Source organism: Salvelinus alpinus, chromosome 14, assembly GCF_045679555.1.
Source record: "Salvelinus alpinus chromosome 14, SLU_Salpinus.1, whole genome shotgun sequence".
Taxonomy (NCBI): domain Eukaryota; kingdom Metazoa; phylum Chordata; class Actinopteri; order Salmoniformes; family Salmonidae; genus Salvelinus; species Salvelinus alpinus.
In genome coordinates, this window is record NC_092099.1 from 40,387,016 (window position 1) to 40,409,364 (window position 22,349).

At 39.1% G+C, this 22,349-nt stretch overlaps 1 protein-coding gene across 1 annotated transcript in view; it reads right to left on the reverse strand.

Annotated features, from left to right (window-relative positions):
- The window catches only part of LOC139538915 (low-density lipoprotein receptor-related protein 1B-like), a 555,698-nt gene that overhangs the window by 201,096 nt on the left and 332,253 nt on the right, over window positions 1–22,349 (reverse strand). The window contains exons 23-29 of the mRNA XM_071341488.1: window positions 21,710–21,907; window positions 20,393–20,597; window positions 13,950–14,114; window positions 12,711–12,955; window positions 4,440–4,571; window positions 3,903–4,130; window positions 2,379–2,553 (exon numbers count right to left, since the gene is read on the reverse strand). Of these exons, the coding sequence (XP_071197589.1) occupies window positions 2,379–2,553; window positions 3,903–4,130; window positions 4,440–4,571; window positions 12,711–12,955; window positions 13,950–14,114; window positions 20,393–20,597; window positions 21,710–21,907 (1,348 nt within the window). The remainder of the gene's footprint in view (window positions 1–2,378; window positions 2,554–3,902; window positions 4,131–4,439; window positions 4,572–12,710; window positions 12,956–13,949; window positions 14,115–20,392; window positions 20,598–21,709; window positions 21,908–22,349) is intronic.

Genomic DNA, 22,349 nt, shown 5'->3' on the forward strand with positions numbered 1-22,349 from the left:
TCATCTCCAATTAATTTAATTTACACAAATAAGGTATCTAGTTCTATTTTTGTTTGTTTTTTACATTTGCAAACATTTCATTATGGGGTATTGTGTGTAGATTGATGAGGGAAACATATTTAATCCATTTAGAAAAATACAAGAGGTCTGAATACTTTTCGAATGCAATGTATATATATAACATTCTATTGGTTGCAAACATTTTGTGTAATCATTTAAAATATAAAAACTGTACGTTTTGAATCGGCGTTTTGTGTATCAGTTCATTAACCTTGTGCCATGGAATCGGTACATCGGGAATCTCCTCCTAAGTATTTTGCTACCTGTATGGTGCAGTTGTCAAATTTTTGGTCCTTAAATTAAACTGGTATAGTTTTTTATTTATCACAATTTTCTTTAGCCAATTTTGGTCTTTAATGCAGGGCCAACAGACAAGTTCCTTACCTTCTCACCTTTCCACTTGCCTCCTCCCTTTTTGCAGTAATGCTGCAATCAGTTAGTTGTAATTTTGAAGAGCAGACATTTCCATGTTTGTTTTATGTTTTTTATGTTTGTTAACTCCATGTGTGACATAACTCCACCAGTCCTATTTATGATATCATTTACAAAGATTATACAGTTTAAAAAAATGTCTTCCAATTAGTATATTTGAGTTTAACCATAATATATGTTCTAATGTTTGTTTAACTTTTAACTTTACATTTTTTAAATGTATTTATTTGTGGATTAAACAAAAATTGCAACCAGTTATCTGTTGCTTGTTTTAAAAATGTTTGTCATATAACCGAAAGTGAGAGGTTTCAATCTGAATGAAGGGAAAAGGGCCGTTCTTAAACATAGGGTGAGCCATTCTTACTAATCTGTTAGAGAACCAGTTTGGTTTTAAGTATAGTTTTTGTATAACTGAAGCCTTTCGTGAGAGGTCCAATGCTTTAATATTTCTGCACTCCGAATTCATATTCATTATATAAATAGGTCCATTTAATTTTGCCTGGCTTGCCGTTCCAAATAAAGTGGAATATTTTTTCCTCGTATAATAAAAAAAAACAAGTAGTTAGGTGTAGGTAAGGCCATACAGTGGGTATAGAAAGTCACCACCCCATTTCAAAATGTTCACCTTTTGTTGCCTTACAGGAAGGGGAGGGGGTTCACTTACCCAAATAATGTATTTTTTAAATTTTTATACATTTTCAGAGTTTTGAAGAAAAACAATTAACTTGGTTATTGTGGGTTACTGTTTGTTAATAAAGCAGTAAAAAGTCCAATTTGATGTGTTTTCAATTCAGGCTGTAAGGCAACAAAAGGTGAACATTTTGAAAGGGGGTGTTGACTTTCTATGCGCACTTTAAGTAAGTAGGTAAACTGGGATATGACTAAAGAATTCATCAGGGTGATTTTTCCACAAATAGACACGTGTTGTCCTTTCTATGGTAAAAAAACCTTATATAATTTGGCTAAATTCTATTAAAATGTATTGTTGTGAAATAATTTATTTATTTTGGGATATGAATACCGAGTACAGTAAGCCCCCTTCACTGTCGGACCATTTTAACTACACAGTAATGTAAAAGTTACATTTTTTAGAGATCCAATACGTAATATGGTGCATTTATCATAATTCTGTTTTAATCCAGAGAGGTTAGAATAATTATCTAGATCCTCTATGAGGCTGTGCAGGGATCCAAATTGCGGATTTAAAATAAAACATGAATCATCAGCGTACAATGACACTTTTTTTTTTAAGCCCGAATTTCTAACCCCTTGATATTATTGTTGGATCTGATTTTAATAGCTAACATTTCAATGGCCATAATAAATAAATAAATAAATACGTTAAATACGACAGCCTTGCTTTACTCCTTTTGACAATTTAATTATTTCTGAGAAGTAGCCATTATTTACTATTTTACACACAGGGTTATTATACATGACTTTAACCCATCGTATAAGAGATTCTCCAAAATGTAAATAGTCCAGGCATCTATATATAAATTCCAGTCGTACTTTATCAAAGGCCTTTTCAAAGTCAGCTATGAATACGAGACCTGGTTTCCCAGATTTTTCATAGTGTTCTATTGTTTTCAGTACTTGTCTTATATTATCTCCAATGTATCGTCAATGTAAAAAACTTGTCTGATTAGGATGAATACATTTGGTGGTAGAGAGCTGTTTACTTTTTTCATGTTGATACTGTGTGGCTAAATTGCACACAATATAAATATTTCCACTGAATAATTGCTGCAGATTCTATGTTTCTTTTCATGACAGAAGCTTGGAAATGTACTTTTATGAAAACATCAGGCTTTTCCTAATCCCACGCTGACGGTGAGCCCAGTAGATAATGATGAAGTACACAGATGCTGGTTTAATCTACTTACCCCTTAGTGGGGTGCACGACAAGGCACCTTGGTTTATCAATCCCATGAATGACTGAGGTCTTCAGGGAACCATCCAGGCGAGCGACATTGATTTGAGACTCGTCATTCTCTGAGCTGAGCCAGTATAAATTCCTAGAGAGCCAGTCTAATGCCAACCCACGGCAGTTTAGTATATCTGAGGGGATAACAAAGAGAGTGAGGCTGTCAATCCAACATCTAGTTTTACAGAATCACATGGGTCATCAGTTAGACAGGATAATATACAGACCTTGGGACAGCAAACAGGTACCAAAACATTGGTATTCAATGTTGTTTATGTTTCCTAACAATTTATATATTTATAAAAAAATAAAAATACAGAGGAAGTAAAGATAACACTTCATTTTATGGGACCGTAATAAATACTTTAGAAATGTTTTGAGTGACCAGTGTAATTTCTTACAAAAATATGAACATGCAATTGGTAGACAGTAGACAGTAGACAGCAGTACCTAGTAAAAGAATAAGCACACAACACAGGACATTTAGTGAAATATATATATACGTGTGAATAACTAGCTTACTAACATTTACAAATGCAGGAGTTATGATTAATAAATGGTGAGCCAACATTTGTAAATGCCTTATAAATGGTTTATAAATGCTTTATTATGGACCCTTAAAATAATGTGTTACCAAAGTAAAGCATATAATAGAGTGTCAAAAAGCTTATGCAGGCAGGTTTTTGTTCTGTTCTTTATCAGGTGGTCATGAATTAAATCTACGGCACAAATTTAAAGAATGGGAATTAGGGTGTGCTCTGTGGATAATCATCAAAGAAAGAAGAGAGGAGGCTCTTCTTGAAAAACAGCAAAACAGATATTCCCATCAAAGCCACAACAAAACAAATAATGATCGTAGAAGTTATTTCCTGCCTTTGTCTTGACTCAGTGTTTCATCCCTTAGTAATGCCAATCAAAGAATCGAGAGCTTGGGACTATAAGGTCCTTTCTGCATTTTTTGTCAAAATTGAGTTATTGACATGATCTTGTTCGGTTCAATGTTCTCTACCTATATAGTACTCTAAATACCCCCATTCATGTTGTTAAGTTCAAAAGAATACTAGATAAACAATTGCTGACACCATTCAAACCAATGAGGGTTTGGAACTTTAAAGCCAATTATCTCAGAATCATCTTTTTGCAGATAGAACCTTATAGTCCCAAACTCTCGAAATGTAAATGTCCATCTTATTAATCAAATGAGTGGCAGGCCCTGGCACTACGTTATTTAAAGTCCTATACAGTATTGTTCCCAGAGTTCCTTCACACCACAAGACTATGTTAGCCAACTGAGCTAAAGCCTGGGAATAAGCTCAGGGGAGTTAACATGAGCCGTCATGTCTTAGGCAAGGTAACTCACCATGACTCAACCATCTCTGATACATTATTATCTCTCTGAATTACACACTTATGAAGGACATACAGTGCCTGTGTCTCAAGTGGCACCCCATACCCTACATACTGGGATTCAGCCATTAACTACCTCCAGAGATGACAGTCTCCAGGCGGGTGCCGTTGATGAAGGCCCGTTTGATGGTCTGTGTTTTTACATCCGCCCAGTAGATCCTCTCCTCCTGGGTGTCGTAATCCACCACGGTGACATCATCAATGTCTGGGACGGTCAGTGCCGTCATGACGTTCATGTAAGGGTTGTCAATATCCACCCCACGGATCTCTGACCGCCGGATGTACAGGAGGAACCTTTTCAACACTACGGAGAAATCAGATTAGGAGAGAAATATCAATGATTACCATTGATTTGTGTAGCGGTTGACCTTTTTAGTCAGATATGGTTATGGGGTAAGATATGACATGCAAATGCTGATGTTTATCCCTAATCATAATCCCAAGTCAATACTTCACAAATGCCAATGAAATCATAAATATGTAAAAACATAATTCTGTCATTTTAATGGTTCTTTGTTTAGTGATTGTGTACAATATCCCACTTGTTTGTGACTTTGATAACAAAAACAATAGATACATGTGTTACAGGATTGAAGATGGCTGTCCCACTCACCGGCGCAAGATTGTTTGTTGAGGGACAGTTTCATGAGGTGTGGACAGGTGCAGGATGCAGTACGGTTGTAATTGATAAGACACAGGTGTGAGCATGGGCCACGCCCATTATTCTCTTCACATGGGTTAGACGCTGAAGAGTGAGAGAGAGGAGGGGGTCAGGTTGAGACTTGTCTGCAAAAATATAGAAGATGCAAAAGGAGGAGAAAAACTTGGGCCATGATGAATACATGAAGTGAATTGAACAAAAGGCCTCCCAATAATCTAATTTCTGTGGAAAACATTTATAGGAAGTCATTCTTATGAAGTATATAACAGAGTAAGTGGTAGTGCACTAGTGGTGAAATACAGAAGTATGATTTGGTTTTGGGCCTATGGTCAAAAGGTCTGCTTACCTTCCTGACAGGGTAAAGGGCACCAAAGCTTATAAAAACAGAAAATACAGATGCTTAGTTCTGTAAATCTGCAACAGACCAATATGATTAAAGGGTTATTTTGAAACGCAGGAAATAAAGGAATAGCTGTAAAACTGTGTGTAAAGTTTTTCCATGGCCAGTTGGCCACCTGTACTGTTCAACCATAATGCTGAATCCCTCTGATACTCCCTCTGATATAACAATAACGCTGACGAGATGGCAATCCACCCTATCCACACCTACTACCACCCACATTGGTTCTTGTGATTCAACACTGCTTTCAAGTGGTCTAAATCACTGGCAATGCATCAGGAGAAATGGGTGGGGTAGGTGGGACATCTTTGGTGAAGTTGCATTTGAAATGGATGCTGACTCAGCAAACCTAGTTACACAAACTAAAGAGTAATAAATAAATGGTAGAGTAACTCCCTACTCCTGGTAAGGCTTGGCTGGTTCAGTTTTGTTTCTCTCGCATAAACTCAAAATGAGTTCAACAAGAACCTATCCACAACCAACACAGAAATGAACACAAACAGAAACACGCCTATTGCGCCGATTCATTCAATGAATTCAAATGTCTGCTATCCTATCCTAGGAAGTACAGAACACACCTCATTAGTTCCTGACCCTACGAATGTCCCCTGAGGAGTTCACAGCCTCATTGTACTTTCCCTCCAGACATACAGTGCATTTGGAAAGTATTAGAAAGTACTTCCACATCAATCTACACACAATACCCCATAATGACTAAGCGAAAACAGATATTTAGATATTTTGCAAATGTGTTAAAGTTGAAAAACAGAAATAACTTATTTACATAACTATTCAGACGCTTTGCTATGAGACTCGAAATTGAGTTTAGAGATTATGGGTTCGAGTCCAGGCTCTGTTGCAGCTGCCTGCGACCGGGAGACCCATGGGGCGGCGCACAATTGGCCCAGCTTTGTCCGGATTAGGGGAGGGTTTGGCCGGCAGGGATGTCCTTGTCCCATCGCGCAGTAGCGAGTCCTGTGGCAGGCCAGGCGCAGTGCACGCTGACACGGTCGCTAGGTGTATGGTGTTTCCTCTGACACATTGGTGCGGCTGGCTTCTGGGTTAAGTGGGCATTGTGTCAAGAAGCAGTGCGGCTTGGTTGGGTTGTGTTTCGGAGGACGCATGGCTCTCGACCTTTGCCTCTCCCGGATCCATACGGGAGTTGCAGCGATGAGACAAGACTGTAACTGCCAATTGGATATCACGAAATTGGGGAGAAAAGGGGTAAAAAAAGTTAGAATACAAATGCACATTTTTTTTTGAGTTTAGGTGCATCCTGTTTCCATTGATCATCCTTGAAATGTTTCTACAACTTGATTGTAGTCCACCTGTGGTAAATTCAATTGAATGGATATGATATTGAAAGGGACACACCTGTCTATATGAGGTCGAACAGCTGACAGTGCATGTCAGAGCAAAAACCAAGCCATGACGTCGAAGGAAATGTCCGTAGAGCTCCGAGACAGGATTGTGTCGAGGCACAGATCTGGGGAAGGGTACCAAATATCTTTCTTAAATGGAAGAAATTTGGAACCACCAAGTTTCTTCCTAGAGCTGGCCGCTCGGCCAAACTGAGAAATCGGGGGAGGAGGGCAGGGATGTGACCAAGAACCCGATGGTCACTCTGACAGAGCTCCAGAGTTCCTCTGTGGAGATGGAAAAACCTTCCAGAAGGACAAATATCTCTGCACCACTCCACCAATCAGGCCTTTATGGTAGAGAGGCCAGATGGAAGCCACTCCTTAGTAAAAGGCACATGACAGCTCTAAAGGCACCTAAAGGACTCTCAGACCATGATAAACAAGATTCTCTGGTCTGATGAAACCGTGATTGAATTCTTTGGCCTGAATTCCAAGTATCACATCTGGAGGAAAACTGCCACCATCCCTACGGTGAAGCGTTGTGGTGGCAGCATAATGCTGTGGGGATGTTTTTCAGCGGCAGGGACTTGGAGACTAGTCAAGATCGAGGGAAATATGAATGGAGCAAAGTACAGAGATATCGTTCATGAAAACCTGCTCCGGAGCGCTCAGGACCTCAGACTGGGGCGAAGATTCACCTTCCAACGGGTCAATGACCCTAAGCACACAGCCAAGACAATGCAGGAGTAGCTTCAGGACAAGTCTCTGAATGTCCTTGAGTGGCCCAGCCAGAGCTCGATCAAACATCTCTGGAAAGACTAGGGCTGTAGCGGTCACAAAATTTAGCCAGCCGGTGATTGTCAAGCAAATAAGTCTCATTCTCACGGGCTCTCAAGTGGCACAGCGGTCTAAGGAACTGCATCTCAGAGCTAGAGGTGTGATTGGGAGTTCCATAGGGCGGCGCACAATTGTCCCAGTCTCATCCGGGTTAGGGTTTGTCCGGGGTAGGCCGTCATTGTAAATAAGAATTTGTTCTTAACTGACTTGCCTTGTTATGAAAAGGTTAAATTAAATAAATACATAAAAATTGACTGTTAATTAACATAAACACATTTAGTATCTCCTGGACACTGATGCAGTCCTTTGGAGCATCTATACTTTAAAAAGTCTAATAAATCCATGTTATATAGCTTACACCTTCACAATAAATCCATTATTTATTGTTTAACATTAATTTAACAATCAATGTACAACATTTAATTAAATTATAACATACAAAAACATATGTATTGAAAAAACAATTCTTAAAATCAATCTGCAATATAACATGCTATGAAATATGATAATGATGGGCGTGGTTTTGATCCAACACTGGTTATTAACACCAACACAGATTATTTTACACCAATGAGTGTTAACAATTCAATCTATAAGTATTGAACTATGTTTAGAGTGTAGGCCGTCAAAATAAGGTCTTATGGAATACACATCGCATTGTGTTAAATAATTACATTTTAGTGATACCATTTTTCTTAGGATCTCACTTGGTGATGTCCTTAGGACTGAAAATGGATGAATGCAACAACCATGTCTGTCACTACCAAATGCAGTCAAGTGTGGCAACTATACAATTCACTCGAAAGGCAAGGCACTCTAGGAAATAAGTCTTTACACTAAGCATTGTGTTAATTTAACGCTGTTCCAGTGTTTATACATGTCCACGCTTTCAGTGTTTAACACTCTCGACAGCTAGGTTTCCATCCAATTTGTGACAGATGATTTTCTTGCAAATATTCTAAAATCTTCATAAAACAATATGCACATTTCCCCAGTGGAGATGTTCCCATCAAACATACTTTTTCGGATTTAAGGCTGAGCGTGATCACATAGTGGGTTTCCATCGCATTTTCAACTCTACTGATGGTTTTGTCACAAAAACTGTTTATATAGTAAATGTGCCCACTCTGGTCTTGGCACATGCACTTTTGCCAACAGTTCGCAGATACAGTGGGGGTAGGCTACCTACATGATGAAATTATTATGGATAAGACCGATATTATTTGTATTTGTCAAACGGCATCCAAGCATCGATCATCATGTCACCAGAATAAGACCATGGATATTTACTGGAAGGGAGGATCAAGCTCATCACCTTGAACATTCACCACTCTGTGAAGATCCTCATAACTTATTTCATCTGTTGCCTAATAAAATGCATGCTTTCCCAAGTTGTTGTGGGAGGACCAAAAAATGTATCATCACGTGACTCCAAGTTTACTTTGATACAATGGTTATTATATCAATATTTGCGGATAAAGGTGTTTCCACCGCCATTTCTCGCATAATGAATTTTATAGACACAAAAAAGATCCCACCATGTCGAATGAACAACTTGTCTGTCGGCATTTATAAAATTATATATTATTAATCCGCATGAAATGGTTGTATGGAAACATGGTTTGTGTTTATTTAACACTGGAAAATTTGCTCCCTATATAAGCAGTATATAAGCAATATACAAACAAACAGAGTTTCTCCTTCTTTGTCAACAGTCACTTCAGATGAATAAATGCACCGCTTTTTCAGATTGGATAGATATTTCCTTTTGGTACATTTTCAAACCAGATATAAAGATACCTTTTTGCAGTGATTTACCTTAAGCAAGTTTGACAAACTCATTTCCAAACTCATTTCCTGGACTGTGTCTCATTGAATACATTATACATTCAGATGGTTTAGTAGAGAGAAAATCGCTCCGTCTGCTCCGTCTGTTCTGTCTGTGTGAGTTGAAAACATACCCAACAACACTTGACTCACGATAGGAAACCAAAGCCTGGATACATTTCAGCGTTCAGCCTTGAGAAATGACAATAACATGGGAAAGACTTTGTTCATTTCTAGACTGGCAGACGTCTCATGAATAAATAATCCCCCATGCTTAGCTAACATAAAGAGCAGAAATATGCTAGTTTCCAAAGAGTGATATCTTTTCAATGCAAACCGTTAAGTCTACTGGGTATACTACGTAATGTAAGCCAGGGCGGGGGCACTTGGCTGTTGTAAATCTCAACTCTCAGGAGGTGCTAGAATATTCATAAAAGGCCTCAGGTAGTCATGGTAAATGTTACAGTAAAATATGTGGAGTGAAGTGTATTATGCTGTTGTTTTTTAACAGTCACTGTTTTGAAAAATATGACTGCATAGATATTCAGCCACACATAGAGGTGTATTTTCCAAATCTAATTAATAATTCAATGTGTTTATGTTAAACTAATGCAGGGAGTAGTGGCTCTGTCAAGCAAGATGTGTTATAACCAGGTTGTATTATCAACAACACTCCTCTCTTTCTTTCCATCACTCAGAAGCAAATGCGACAAGGTGGCTGTGTAGGAAAGACACATATTTACCTTGTAAATGTGAGTTGCCTTTTTTCTGAATACAAAAGTATCATTATAGCTTCAAATATTATTACTCTGCATGTATTTGAAGCAGCTGCTTACTGCCATGCAGTGATTGCATGCACTATGCATGCTGATCAGATTTATTCATTCCTAATCTCTGCAAGCACAGTGCAAAGATGTGGAGATGCATTCAGAGGTCATTTTGATTAATAATATTTCAGGCACACTCAGTAGATTTGGTTGCATTAATGCAGCCATGAATACAGAATACTTTATATGAAATCATCATTACTCAACAACTGGTACTTACTACACTGTACTGCGTCTTTGTAAATAGAATATAAAGCAATCTGAGATACATCATTTGACAAATGTACGGACACTATTCTTGTATTTCCAATATGATCATGTTAGTCTGCTGCGTATCACCAGAGCAGTGAGGGGAGAGTGTAAGGATCTGTTTGATGTGTTATTGTAGCTATAATTAACCAATTTCACTTCCTCACTGTGAGGCATTGGGACAGACTTTTCCCTTAACTAATCATTGGCACCTCCTCCCTGTTTTAACCCCCCCACACATACACATACATACAGTACACACACCACACAATGTATTTACAACAAGACTGTTGACGCCCCGAGACAAGCTCCAGTTTTGGCACCCACCAAACACCCCAAGAGACAAGTACTGTACCACTGACAGCTCTCCTGTGATCTCCCTCCCTCCCTCTCTTGGTCTCTCTGGTCCAGATCTGCAGGGCCAAGCAGGGAGCACCAGCATCTACAGGCTTTGGGACTGACTGGTTGGAGTGGATATTAGCCAACTCTCCCCCACTGGGCTCTTTAAAATGGGATTAGACATACTTACTGGCTTCTTTAAACGTGCAGTTCAATTTGCTCACTTATCTAAGCAGAACAGTCTCGCGCAGGCAGTTACAGAGGTGGAAACAGACATTAACTCCTACCACATTGGCATCATTCCGGGATTGCTGAATAGATGCAAACCAGATTACTAAAGTACGAATGCTCGTTCATGGCCGGCGATATACATTCTTAGAAAATATTATATTTTTAAGGGTCTGAGAGTAAATCCGGTGGTTGTTAAAGGAAAGAGAATACGGGCATCCAAGATGTTATGATTCATTGATGATCAGCTGTTTTACAGATCAATCAATTTCCGCAAATTCATTTAGAAACAAAGTGACATGAATGAACACCCACTCAATGCTGAAAAGAATTACTCTGAGTCCGGAAATATAACTGTTGATTTTGCATATTACATGAGAGTAATATATTCAGGCCTTCTGCCATGCTATCTGAACTGAACATATAGTCAAAGAGACATTACCAAAGAAACATTGAAAATGACAGTATATTGAAATGCCAAACGGATTATGAAATGAAATCGGGTGGCAACTGGTAAGACTATTTTACTTTCCATACACCTATATATATAATCTGCATAATTGATTTAATTGGTACCTTTATTCTGACTTCCAATGGGCATATACGGAGAAAGGCTATCATCTGTGTCGACAGGATTATTCGTAACACGCTCTCATTCTGCAGTTCCTGTCATTAATTCTAGTTCAATTATTTTTTTAAACGGCTTGACACTTTAGCATGAACCAATTAGCCTAATTTGGGCGGAGGGAGAAAACACATTCTGAGGTACCATTAATTCAAGCTAATTCTCTGCATGACCACCCTTTTCAATCATTCAGCCCCTTCTCATTGTAGGCATGCTGAGAAGCCCCATGATTGGCAGGCCCAATGACGGCAGAGAAGCAGCTAAAATTAATACCATTATAGTCTCTCTCCTCATCTCAATAAAACAGGGGATTCACCTATTCGGAAAAGCTTCTTAGGCAATACACAGAGGAATTATGAGTAGAATCAGTTCAACTAGAAAATAATGGGCCAAATCTGATACATATTATTATCAGAATTTGAGTAAGAGTTATATGCAACCAGTTTTCAGGATACAGCAGGGAAGTGAGATAAATACTTTATATGGAGAATCTTCATTGCTGTTTAGTCCGAAACAAATCACTGAGAACAAAGGCATCAAACTGGCTGTGATTACAGGCCAAACAGATCAAATGGACATGGGTAAATATTTAACCATTAATGCCTTGTTCACACTGCAGGCCTTAATACTCAAATCAGTTTTGTTTTTCAAATCCGTTTTGGAATACTGAGTGTCCAAACAGCAAGTTACAAGTGATCAAATTGGATGTGTGTGTGTTCAGACAGCAGTCATTTGCTGACATGGCTACGCTAGTGGTCATTGTGACAACAGGTGTGTGCGCAGCGGTGTAGGCTGATTGGTGGTGGTGCTCGTGCTTCCGATCACTCAGAAGTTATGTAGCAAGATAAGGTGACAACTATGCCTGCCATGGACATTTCCCAGTTGCTGTGAATGTTCAAAATCATTGTAGTTAAAGCCTCAAAGGATAAGACAATCCAACTTTCAAAACGATTCATTTTTGGCTAGCCACAGCAGTCAACTAACTAGCTAGGTAGCTGTTTAGCTTTCTAGCACATTCACTCATTTGTTTGTAAACAATTAACACGTCATGACGACAAAACAGATCAAAGGACATGAATAGTCACTCAACCATTAAAGGTTTAAGACATTCTGCTACTCTGATCTGTACCCTACATTAATGTATTTGGTAGGCAACCACTACCACATATCACTTGAATTGGTACAGCACTCCCACTCATGGGTGCAACAAATATAGCCTCTTACAAGGCACGCCTTCCGATATGTTAATGAGCAAGAGACTCTTTCCCGCCCACAACATTTTCCCACAATGCACCATAATTACCGCTGTAAAACATAAATACAGTATTTTACTGTGCCTTCTATAGTGTTTTACTGTTGAAATTACAGAACTGTCTTACAGTGTGCTGTAAAACAAATGTATGGAATTTTACTGTGCATTCTACGGTAATCTACTTTATTCAGTTTATACAGTATCATAATGTTTATTAATACATTAAGTTACTGATAGAATTACAAAAACAGCTAACAGTGTAGGTCTAGGCTGTTTACCTTGTGGCTGTCTGCTGGGGTGGAAAATCTGTAGGTCAAAGGGCTGAGCGCTGGTCTTCTGGATCACTGTGACATTACGGCCCGTCCACTTGTTGGCCCTGGCCAGGCTGTTAGTCCTCCAGTCTGTCCAGTAGACACTGCCCCCGAACAGGGACACAGCAAAGGGGTGTGACAGATACTCATGTCCCCTCAGGATCTCTATGACCCCACTGCCGTCGTACAGCGCTGAGTAGATGGCATCAGAGCTGTGAGAGGGAGAAGATATGAAACAGTATGAGGGTGACTTTATACAGTAAGCAGACTAGCCAGAGTAGGTGGCATCGGATACAAGATAGGTTAGACTGTCTTCATATAGTAAACAGACTAGCCAGGTAGATAACATACAGCTCAGATAAGATTACATCAGAGCTGTTAGAGGGACAATACATTATCTGGATGTCATGAGATTGTATAGAGAAAGAGATACAGTATATGCAGACTAGCCAGATAGAGTAACCATGGATGTACAATACATTGTAGCATAGAAGGCATGAGAGCTGTTGGTGAAAAGAGACACTGTGGTATGGATTTCATCCTGAGGCTGCCGGTCTATATACAGTAAACAGACTAGCTATGCCATGGGAGTACTGAACAGTACATTGCAGCTGCTCATTCACTTGGTATATTTACTCTTGATTCAATGTATTGTTCAATGTATTCTTAAAGTAAGAGTAAGGAAGGTGAATGTCTACAGATTAAAAAGACTAGCCAGGTAAGGCTACTATGGTAGTATACATTGCAGCTCCTTATTTACTTTTAAATTAAATTTTAATTTAAAGCACAGTACCCACCAGTTCCCAAATAGTGAGGAAGGTGTTTTAACAAGGATGTCATAAGGTGTTTTTTAGGAATGCTGTAGAATGTTTATCTTAATGTATATTCTGATGATAGAAGAGGAGGTTTACAAGTGATATTTTCTCATCATAGACATGTCTTCCTGTGGTTACGGCACATTTAGATAAATGTGTTCGCTGTAACTGAACATCTCCCTAAAGGAGATGAGGCAAAGAATATAACATGCTGTTCATGCTTATACCATATGTGTATCCAAATAGGCATCATTGCAGCCTAATGTTCATCACTGCTGTGCTCCTATCCTGATAGGTTGTCAATGTAAATAAGAATCTGTTATTAATTGACTTGTAAAGTTTATATGTAAATAAAGGTTACATAAAACATTATAACGTGTGAGTGAATTACCGAGCATCAGTCCAGACGATTCTCTTCTCCAAATGATCCAGAGTTAGTCCGTTGGGCCAGGCTCCTATCTCCATGTCCTTGAACACTATGTGTCGTCCTCCTCCGCTCATTGAAGCAGCCTCGATACGGGGGAAGGTAGCGTCCCAGTCTGTCCAGAACAGGATTCTAAAAACATTCAATCAATCAAGAAAATGAATGTATAAAGATATTTTTACGTCAACATCAACAAAGCGCTCTACAGTAACCAGCCTTAGACTACGAAGAGCAAGCAGAAAACCCAAGACAATAAAACCCATTCAGATGATCCAAAGAAGACTGATAGATTAAAGAGGACTTGAAGAAAAAGCCTCCATGTAAGGAATAAATGAATTAAGATCATTTTAAAATGGACAAAACTAGACAACAGCACAAACTAGATAACAAAACCATACACTGTGTTGAATACAAAAGAAAACTAGGGCTGACCGCCCTGGTCGATTGTTTGGTCGACCGAGATGCATTTTATTCAAACAGTAGAATATATATATAGCACCAGTCAAAAGTTTGGACACACCTACTATTTCAAGGGTTTTTCTTTATTTTACTATTTTCTACATTGTAGAATATAAGTGAAGACATCAAAACTTTGAAATAACACATATGGAATCATGTAGTAACCAAAAAAGTGTTAAACAAATCAAAATATATTCTTCAAATTAGCCACCTTTTGCCTTGATGACAGCATTGCACTCTCTTGGCATTCACTCAAGCAGCTTCACGAGGAATGCTTTTCTAACAGTCTTGAAGGAGTTCCCACATATGCTGAGCACTTGTTGGCTGCTTTTCCTTCACTCTGTGGTCAAACTCATTCCAAACCATCTCAATTGGGTTGAGGTTGGGGGATTGTGGAGGCCAGATCATCTGATGCAGCACTCTATCACTCTCCTTCTTGGTCAAAAAGCCCTTACACAGCCTGGAGGTGTGTTTTGGGTCATTGTCCTGTTGAAAAACAAATTATACTCCCACTAAGCGCAAATCAGATGGGATTCGATGGGATTTCACTGCAGAATGTTGTGGTATCCATGCTGATTAAGTGTGCTTTAAGTGTGCTTTAATTTGCTGGTGACAGTGTCACCAGCAAAGCACCCCCACACCATCACACCTCATCCTCTATGCTTCACAGTGGGAACCACACATGCAGAGATAATCCGTTCACCTACTCCTCGTCTCACAAAGACACGGCGGTTGGAACCAAAAATCTCAAATGTGGTCTCATCAGACCAAAGGACAGATTTCCATCGGTCTAATGTCCATTGCTCATGTTTCTTGGCCCAAGTAAGTCTCTTCTTATTGGTGTCCTTTAGTAGTGGTTTATTTGCAGCATTTCAACTATGAAGGCCTGACTCACGCAGCAGGTGTGTCCAAACTTTTTTGACTTTTTCCCCATTTTGTTACGTTACAGCCTAATTCTAAAATGTATTAAATAAAAACAATTCCTGAGCAATCTACACACAACACCCCATAAAGACAAAGCGAAAACAGGTTTTTAGAAATGTTTGCAAATATATAAAAGATTTAAAACAGAAATATCTTATTTACATAAGTATTCAGACCCTTTGCTATGAGATTCGAAATTGTCACAGATCTGGGGAAGGGTTCCAAAAAATGTCTGCAACATTGAAGATCCCAAGAACACAGTGGCCTACATCATTCTTAAATGGAAGAAGCTTGGAACAACCAAGACTCTTCCTAGAGCTGGCCGCCTAGCCAAACTGAGCAAATGGGGGAGAAGGGCTATGGTCAGGTAGGTGACAAAGAACCCAATTGTCTCTCTGACAGAGCTCTAGAGTTCCAGGTAGAGTGGCCAGATGGAAGCCACTCCTCAGTAAAAGGCACATGACAGCCAGCTTGAAGTTTAAAGTCTCTCAAACCATGAGAAACAAGATTCTCTGGTCTGATGAAACCAAGACTGAACTCTTTGGACTGAATTCCAAGCGTCATGTGTGATGGAAACTTGGCACCATCCCTACGGTGAAGCACAGTGGTAGCAGCATCATGCTGTGGGGATGTTTTTCAGCGGCAGGAACTGGGAGACTAGTCAGTATTGAGGCAAAGATGAACGGAGCAAATTACAGAGAGATCCTTGATGAAAACCTGCTCCAGAGTGCTCAGGAACTCAGACTGGGGAGACAGTTCACCTTCCAACAAGACAACACTCCTAAGTACACAGCCAAGACAAAGCAGGATTGGCTTCGGAACAAGTATCTGAATGTTCTAGAGTGGCCCGGCCAGAGCCCAGAGTTGAACCCGATTGAACATCTCTGGAGAGACCTGAAAATGCAGCAATGCTCCCCATTGAACCTTTTAGAGGTTGAGGGATTCTGCAGAGAAGAATGGGAGAAACTCCCCAAATCAGGTGTTTCAAGCTTGTGGCGTCATACCCAAGAAGACTCGATGCTGTAATTACTGACAAAGGTGCTTCAATAAAGTACTGAGTAAACGGTCTGAATACTTAAGTAAATGTGATATAAAAAACATTTATTTTTATAAATTAGCAAACATTTCTAAAAACAATTTGTTTCATTATAGGGAATTGTGTGTAGATTGATGAGGGGGGGAAAAACAATTTAATTGATTTTAGAATAAGGCTGTAACGTAACACAATGTGGAAAAAGACAAGGGGCCTGAATACTTTCCGAAGGCACTGTGTATATATATATATATATATATATATATATATATATATATATATATATATATATAAAAATATATATATTTAAAACTTTTTATGCCACGAGACACCTGTCTTATTCGTGCCCATCTCAGTGAACTAATCCATTGTGGAGGCCGAGACTAATCCATCGTGTAGGTGCCGGGGATTGAAGTAGAAGTGGCAATTTAGTCATTAGCTTTGTTCGAATACCGATACTAACATACTGTCTACTACATACTTAATGAGTATATACTACATACTATATACTACTAGATAATATTAGTATACTGTAAAAGAACGGCGTCCTTTCCGTTGAGTGTACTAGCGCTTCGCCTCTCTACCGGAAGTTGATGCTGTTGCTATGCAACTTCTTGCTAGCTTGTTAGCATAACAAATGACTAACCGGACATGTTACGATCTTACGTCATCTTACAATTTCCAATGAGAACGCACAATGACTATACTACTTAGCTAAGCTAAGAATGAAGTGAATAATCAAGTCAATACAGGTTGGGCAGTTAGTTAGATAGCATATAGTTAATATATCGGCAAGTTCGATGTATTAGTAGCTAATTAACGTTAGGTAGCTAGCTAACATATGGGTACATACAAGCAACTGCTGTAATGATATGCTATGCGGTTCATAAGGCTAGCATAGATAAATTGTCAGCCAACATAACATGTAACGTAACTTATTTGAAAAGTCATTACTTTATTACATTGCTCAACATTTTCTTAACATTTGTCATAATTTGTTAACGCAATGAATTTGTATGTGCTGTCGGCAGACTTCGGCTATATATTTTCCACAGTTTTCTTCAAATCTGAAAATGTTGTGAAGCTACTCCCATTTTCTGAAGAATTCCATTATGGGCCCTAAAAGCATTGAAATAGTGTCCACTGCTTGTATACTTTGTTTTTTGGCAAATGTAGTAGTACAGCAACTGGGAATTTTGGCATACTAACTATATGCATAATATGACTAATAAGCATACTACATACTCAACTTACATTACAAATAGTATGGTTAGTGTGGTTAGTATGAGTATTTAAACAAAGCTATTGTCTTTTGTTTGGAGTGCTTCTGTCAATGTTGAGTAAGAACACGCACCTGATTATGCATAGAAGTAGGCCTATAGGCTACCTGGCCTGCGTGCAAAAGGACGCATATAAATGTGTCCATTTGGGGATCTGATAGTATTTCTGAATGGCTTAACGCAACACGACTAATGAGCTGCGGAGCTTCTCAAAGTAATGTTTTCTTCACCTCAAACAGCAAGTAAACGAAGTCTGTTTTTCCACCGACTGAGAATGACAATAGTTCCTCAATATATTAGAAAAATCTTTCCAGCTCTCCCTTTCGATAACCACTTAGCGTGAAAGGGAACAACGTAATGCTCTGATCCAGTGGAAACGTCATAAAATCGGCCTATCTGATTACTTCTTATCCCGTGAGCAAATAGCCTACAGCTGTGTCTGTTCCGAGGGCCCAGAATATTTCATACAATGTTGCAAGTTTGCTAGCATGAGCTTCAGGGCCAGACCTAAGTTAATAGTTGATACAATGTTTCAAGTTTGTTGCAGACAGGCCATGTGTAGCCAATGTGATGTATGGGATATTTATCTTTATCAGAATATTTTCTAACTGGAGGCTACAATGTATTTATTTATTGGCTTTATAGGCTATTTTTATATAGTTGGCAATGGCAATAGACGTTACTTTTTAGCTTTGTATCATTTTCATTTAGATTTGGATCGAATTTTGATTAATCATATGACAATGACTTTGAGATACGAATACGTTATTATAAATGCATTGAAACTGTTCCACGAAAATGTGCATATGAAAACCATAACTGGCACACAGATCGGTAGAAATGGTAAGTAAGATAAATTGGCATTCCACATGAGAAAGTTTGCAGACTCCTCATGTAGCCTGTTACCGGCAACTTCAGGAGAGTAAAGCCAGAATCTGCAAAAGCCAGTAGGTGTAGGAGTGGGAGGAGGATGGCGGGTCAGGTTTTTTTCTTCTGGTTATCTTGATCTCAGTCTCCTTCGAGTCATTTGTGTCTTATTTCATCAAACAGTGCGCTTTAAGCATCAGCTAAGCTCAATGCCTATATATTGTAGTTGATTTTATTAAAACACATAGGGTGTGTCTATATATGGAAAAATACACGTTTTAAAAGAACATACAACTTTTGGTTGGGAAAGATTTTTTTCTTCAGGGACAGCTCTAAAGCAAATATTGAAGATTAAGGGTATTATTCATATTTTCCCTCAGATGACCAAGACTGAAGGCCAATAAAAAAGAAAACAGATACACTTTTAGAATTATCTCGTCCTAACAACTTAGTATCTTGTTTGAATGATTTAGTATCTTAATTGAACAACTTAATAAAAAAGTTGTTCAAACAAGATACTAAGTTGTTCAAAAGAGACACTAAGTCATTCGTACGAGATAATTCCAAGAGTCCCCTTTAAAAAAAATTGGGGGTCTTTCATAACGATTTTCATTGTTTTGTCAATGTAATAGCATTGCAAACTACAATAACTACATAGCCATAAGTGTATAGCCGTCAGTGGGACTCATGAACATACACATTGGCAGCAGTCTGAGTAGCCTAGAACTGCACCAAACCGATCCATGTTCCACAGCATCTGTGACATTGGCTGGAACTGGAAGCCATCTGCTTTTTATTACATTCTACGGCTCAATGTAGCCTGTAAATGAACACTGCGATTTCTTTTCCCAAATATGGCAACTATCCTGCTTTTGCCCACAGAACCACAGGCAAGTGCGGGAGACCCATAGAGCCCTTAAAGAGCACAGGCTTAAATTAGGCAATGATGACAATGAAACAGTGTTAGGAAAAATATCCTTCTACAGATCAATAGCCTTATTCATTGGATCAGGCCCCTTAGATCAATGGCCCACTCTTTTGAGTGGATTCAAGTAATTACATTAGAATTATTGCTATGGAGAGAAACTTTTCCTGTAGGCACAGAAATCATCCATTAATCATAATGTGTTATCCTCTATAATGCAGTCATCCCCCTTAAAATGTGCAGTGCAGATTTATTTCTTATAAGACTACTTAATTGATTTTTATGAATGTCTGGACTTTGTTTTAAAACAAAATAAACCAAATGATTTTTATGATCACATAAACATAATTCATCAGTATACATAAATGGAAGAACTAGGCTAAACCCACTATGCCAAAAAATCTTATTTTTCTGTTTTTTTATCCAACTTTGTGCCTGTGAGATTGTTCAGAGATTAATTGAAGCAATGTATTAAAATAGAAAAAGTAAGAGTGGTAAAGTGCATGAGTCAGGGAAGAGGAAAATATTAGCCATATCACTTGTCTTCGCTAGAATGTCCACAGTATTATTATGAATGTCTTCTATATTTTTATCACTAATGGACCTTAACATAGCAGACATCTTCATACATCAAGGGGGAAGGAAGTAGAAGAATATGAAGGCGGTTGTTTTTCATATTATGACCTCAAACCTGATTGATTGTGTACAGTATGTGAGTCAGACCTGGATTTAAATAGTATTTGTTTTCTTTCAAATAGTTTAGCTTTGTTTGATTGAGCTTGTCTGGCAAAACAGAACAAATAATCCCAAAAGTGTAAACCCTGCACATCTGTCACTCCAGACAGACTCAATCAAACACTCAAAGTATTTTACAGAAAACAATCACTATTTGAACCCAATTCTGATGTGAATTAGCACCCACCCTTGTCCTGGGTCCAGAGCGATGGCCCGTGGATGCTCCATCCATCCAGCTATCAGTGTGGTCCTCATATCGCCATTCAGCCTGGCCACCTCAATCTGGTCCAGGTTACTGTCGATCCAGTACAGGTTCCCTGCTATCCAGTCCACCGCCAGCCCCTCTGGAGTGGCCAGCCCATGCTGCACAACCACCTCGATCCCTGTCACACCTGATGGAACACCAACCACAGAACCATGGTCACCACCCTTTAGACCCGGTGAGACGGACCAACCCACAGCACCATGGTCATCAATGCACACATCACAGGAGGTTGGTGGCACCTTAATTGGGGAGAATGGGCTTGTGGAGCGGAATCAGTGGAATGGAATGAAATACATCAAACACATGGTTTCCATTTGTTTGATGCCATTCCATTCGCTCCGTTCTAGCCATTATTATGAGCCGTCCTCCCATCAGCAGCCTCCACTGACACACACTAGGTGAGAGAAGACTGGAGAAGGGATGTATTCAATTCATCCTGATAATTTCCCCCTTATTGATGGGATTTGTTTGTTGGTCTGCCAACAAAATTACATTTTATGGGGAGAAAACCGTAGCTAAAAAACTCTTGAGTAAGAAAAAAGTGTTCCATTAAACATAAAAGGTTTTGCCAGTATGTCTATAATCCAGCTGTTTACAGTGATCCTCTGCTGCTGGAGCCTTTGTGGAAGGATCACAAAAGGGAGAAATACACTGAGTGTACAAAACATTAACACCTTCCTAATGTAAAACATTAAGAACACATTAAGAGAAAGAGTTATATTGCAGCAGAGGCACATAATGTAGTGCAGCACAAAACACCAACCCAAATACCAAACAAGAAGTTGTAATTCATCAACGTCTTCAGAGACGTACTATAACAGTGGGAAGACTACTGTGTCCAAAAGTCTACCCACTACACTCAGCATTACCCTACTGAAAAAACTCCTCAATGGAGGGACAGTATCGCTCACAGTATCAAAGAGGTGCTAAGTAGAACTAAACTGAGAACATTACTGAACTAAACTATATAGTTGGAAAGTCGAAAAAAAGTTCCATTACAGTTGAAGAGTGGGAGGGAAGGAAGCCATGTTTATCCTCCTCATCCAATAGACCACAGCATTTAGATCTAACGCTTAGCCTAACCAAAGTATTTAAAGACTCTGATACCCTCAACACATCACAGCTTTTACGATCTAATGTGCAGCTTAGACCTATGTACCTTCAAAGTCTGAAAGCCCAATAGAATACACCATTTAGATCTAACATGTAGCCTAGATCTAACGTATAGGACCTACATACCTCCAGAGTCTGAGAGGCGTCCTCTGTAGATCTTATCCTCCACCACATCTGTCCAGTAGAGCAGGCTGTGATTAAAGTGGAAGTCAAGCGCAATGGTGTTCCGGAGCCCTGGCACCATCAGGCTGTAGTCCCGCTTATGAAGATCTATCCGTCTTATCTCATGCCGGATAGAGAAGATGATGAAAGCCTCAAAGGGATCTGGCCGAAGGAAAGAAAGGAAGGAAATGAAGAGGAAATAGTTAAAACGGAGGTGACCGATGTTAAAACGGAGTTGACCGATGTTAAAATGGAGGTGACTGATTCCATAACAATACCAACATGAGCGGTTTGAACTGGAGCCATTAGTGGAGGACATACACAGGTACGCATGACTACACAAACACGCCCATGCACACACACTGGATCATGCTCTTTCATGACTGGGCACTGGTACACACACCTTATCTTCAGAGAATTCCAGATACAATGTTACTCTAAGGCAAAACCTGTGTTATGCACAGAACAGAAACCTTATCCTGACTATGGAGACACATATTATCCTCAAATCACAGAACAATGAGAAAGACTGGATACTGTAGGGAGAAAGGATGTTAGCTACTTGCTATGCTGACAAGTCCCTACTTATTTATAATTCAGTTAT